At 41.8% G+C, this 2,017-nt stretch overlaps 1 protein-coding gene across 1 annotated transcript in view; it reads left to right on the top strand.

Moving 5' to 3' along the window:
* The first annotated feature begins 1,539 nt into the window (after window positions 1–1,539).
* Window positions 1,540–2,017, top strand: part of LOC109288866 (cat eye syndrome critical region protein 5 homolog) — a 47,972-nt gene continuing 47,494 nt past the window's right edge. Inside the window, exons 1-2 of the mRNA XM_019504619.1 lie at window positions 1,540–1,578; window positions 1,744–1,953. Of these exons, the coding sequence (XP_019360164.1) occupies window positions 1,540–1,578; window positions 1,744–1,953 (249 nt within the window). The remainder of the gene's footprint in view (window positions 1,579–1,743; window positions 1,954–2,017) is intronic.

The following is a 2,017-nucleotide window of genomic DNA, read 5'->3' as shown; positions in this document are numbered from 1 at the left end:
GCATTGTTTTGGCTTTTTTTTTTTTTTGGTGGGGGAGGTAGGGGGCTTTGGGGTGTCTAGCCTTGTTCATAATAAGGGGGTTTTTTCTCCTCATTATTTAGTGTATGACCTTATTTACTTCACACCATTCCAAATTTTTTTGAAGGCAGGGTCATTAATTTTCTTATAGGCTTTGTGTGACTCATTATTGTTAATATCAGGGTTCTTTGCAAATACTTATTTTCTTTTTTTCATTTGAGATGAGGAAGCATTCTCATTGGGTGCATCTACATGTTCATTAATGTGCCATAGTTATTGTGCATTAAGTTTGGTACTTGGATAATGAAGTACTAAATGTCCAGTAACTTGTGCTACTGTGCAGTAGCATATTAGCACAGGTTTTGCCCAGCTACTGCGCAGTGCTATTAAGCTACTGCACAGTTCATAGGGCTGTGTGAAATTTCGGCAGCCGTTTCATTTCGGTTCATTTTGGCACCCAAAACACTGAATCCAAAATGAAACAAGGCTCTGAAACATCTCCGAAGTGAAACAAAATCATCCAAAATGTTTCAGAACGTTTTGGAGGTGCCCTTGGGAAGACTACAGCACAGCCCGCAGCCCTCCTTTTAAAGTGCTGGGAGTCTGGGCCAGGCAGGGCAGCCATGGGGTCTTCTCCTGCTGCTCCTCTGGCTGTGCCTGCCTCTGCTCCAGCAGGGGGAGCCGTGGGAAGACCCCATGGCTGCCCTGCCCGACCCCATCCCCCGCCCAGCCCCAGACTCCCAGCACTTTAAAAGGAGGGCTACAGGGCTGTGCTACTGCAGGAAAGATAAATCTCTGGGGGGAGAGTCAGGTAGCCCCCTTGCCTTCCATCTCCGTGTGAGGGAGACAAATTTGAAAACACTAACCTTAAAATCAACGTATTTGTAGTAATTTGCATATAGGCAAGTTATTACAGGTACCCATATGATTAGCTCATTCAGAATTGATGCATTTTACCGTTTTGAAACTGCTGCAAGTTTTAGTGCAGGTACTCTGTAAACAAATTTTTAAGTGGCACTTTTTTTTTTTTTAACCTACTGAGATATAGCACAAGCTATGCATGACATTTGTCCAAAGCCAAAAGGCTCATTATTTATCATATTTTCAGGCCATGGTAACCCCACAGTACAGCACTGTGTGTGTGTATTCCAGATACACTCTTCTCTCCCCCCGCCCCCACAAGGATCCATATACTAATTTGGCCTCTGCTTATGGCTGGAACCAGGTTATGAGAAGAATAAATAGGAAGGCAATGTGATAGGTAAAGATACCCAAAGCATATGCAAGACTAGGAAAAAATGCTAGCTTTAAGAATCGTATGTGTAGTCTCTAGCAATGGGCAAATCTTTACTAAATTTAGGAGCCTAGCAGTCAGAAGGACTCTAAAATAGTTGAAGAAAAAAATTGGGGGTCGGAGGGGGAGTTTAGGAGTCACTTGTCTGTAGCTATATAGAGAGGTAGATTGACATTTACTTTGTGGAGGGAGTCTGTGAAAATCAGCTTTTCCAGAGCCAATGGAAAATGACATTATATTTTTTAGCCTTGAATTTATTTGAAAAAGTATGTTACTTTAAGGAGGCTATTTGATCACTGATTACTGTTATAAGCATCCTGGAGAGAGCAGAAGGATTGTGCTATCAGGGCAGGGTACTGTAATCTTTATTGAATGTGTGTAATAATGAAAATAATAAAATACTTTTTTCACCTTTTTTTTTGTCTTTATAGCCTCATGTGCAGCCTACTTTTGGCTTTCTCTTTGACATCGATGGAGTATTGGTACGAGGAAAGACTCCAATTCCTGCTGCTAAAGTAGCTTTTCAAAAGCTAGTGAATTCTCAAGGACGTTTCTTGGTGCCTGTTGTGTTTGTCACCAATGCAGGGAACTGTCTTCGCCAGAAAAAAGCTGATCAGTTGTCTCATATTCTGGGAGTGCCAGTGAGTAACTATTAATTGTGGGTAATTGGGGGGGGGGTTGTTTGTTTTGTTGGGTTTTTTTGTG

Source organism: Gavialis gangeticus, unplaced genomic scaffold (assembly GCF_001723915.1).
Source record: "Gavialis gangeticus isolate Ggan-Ray unplaced genomic scaffold, GavGan_comp1, whole genome shotgun sequence".
Lineage (NCBI taxonomy): Eukaryota > Metazoa > Chordata > Crocodylia > Gavialidae > Gavialis > Gavialis gangeticus.
Note: the sequence above shows the minus strand (reverse complement) of the source record. Positions and strands in the feature narration are given on the sequence as shown.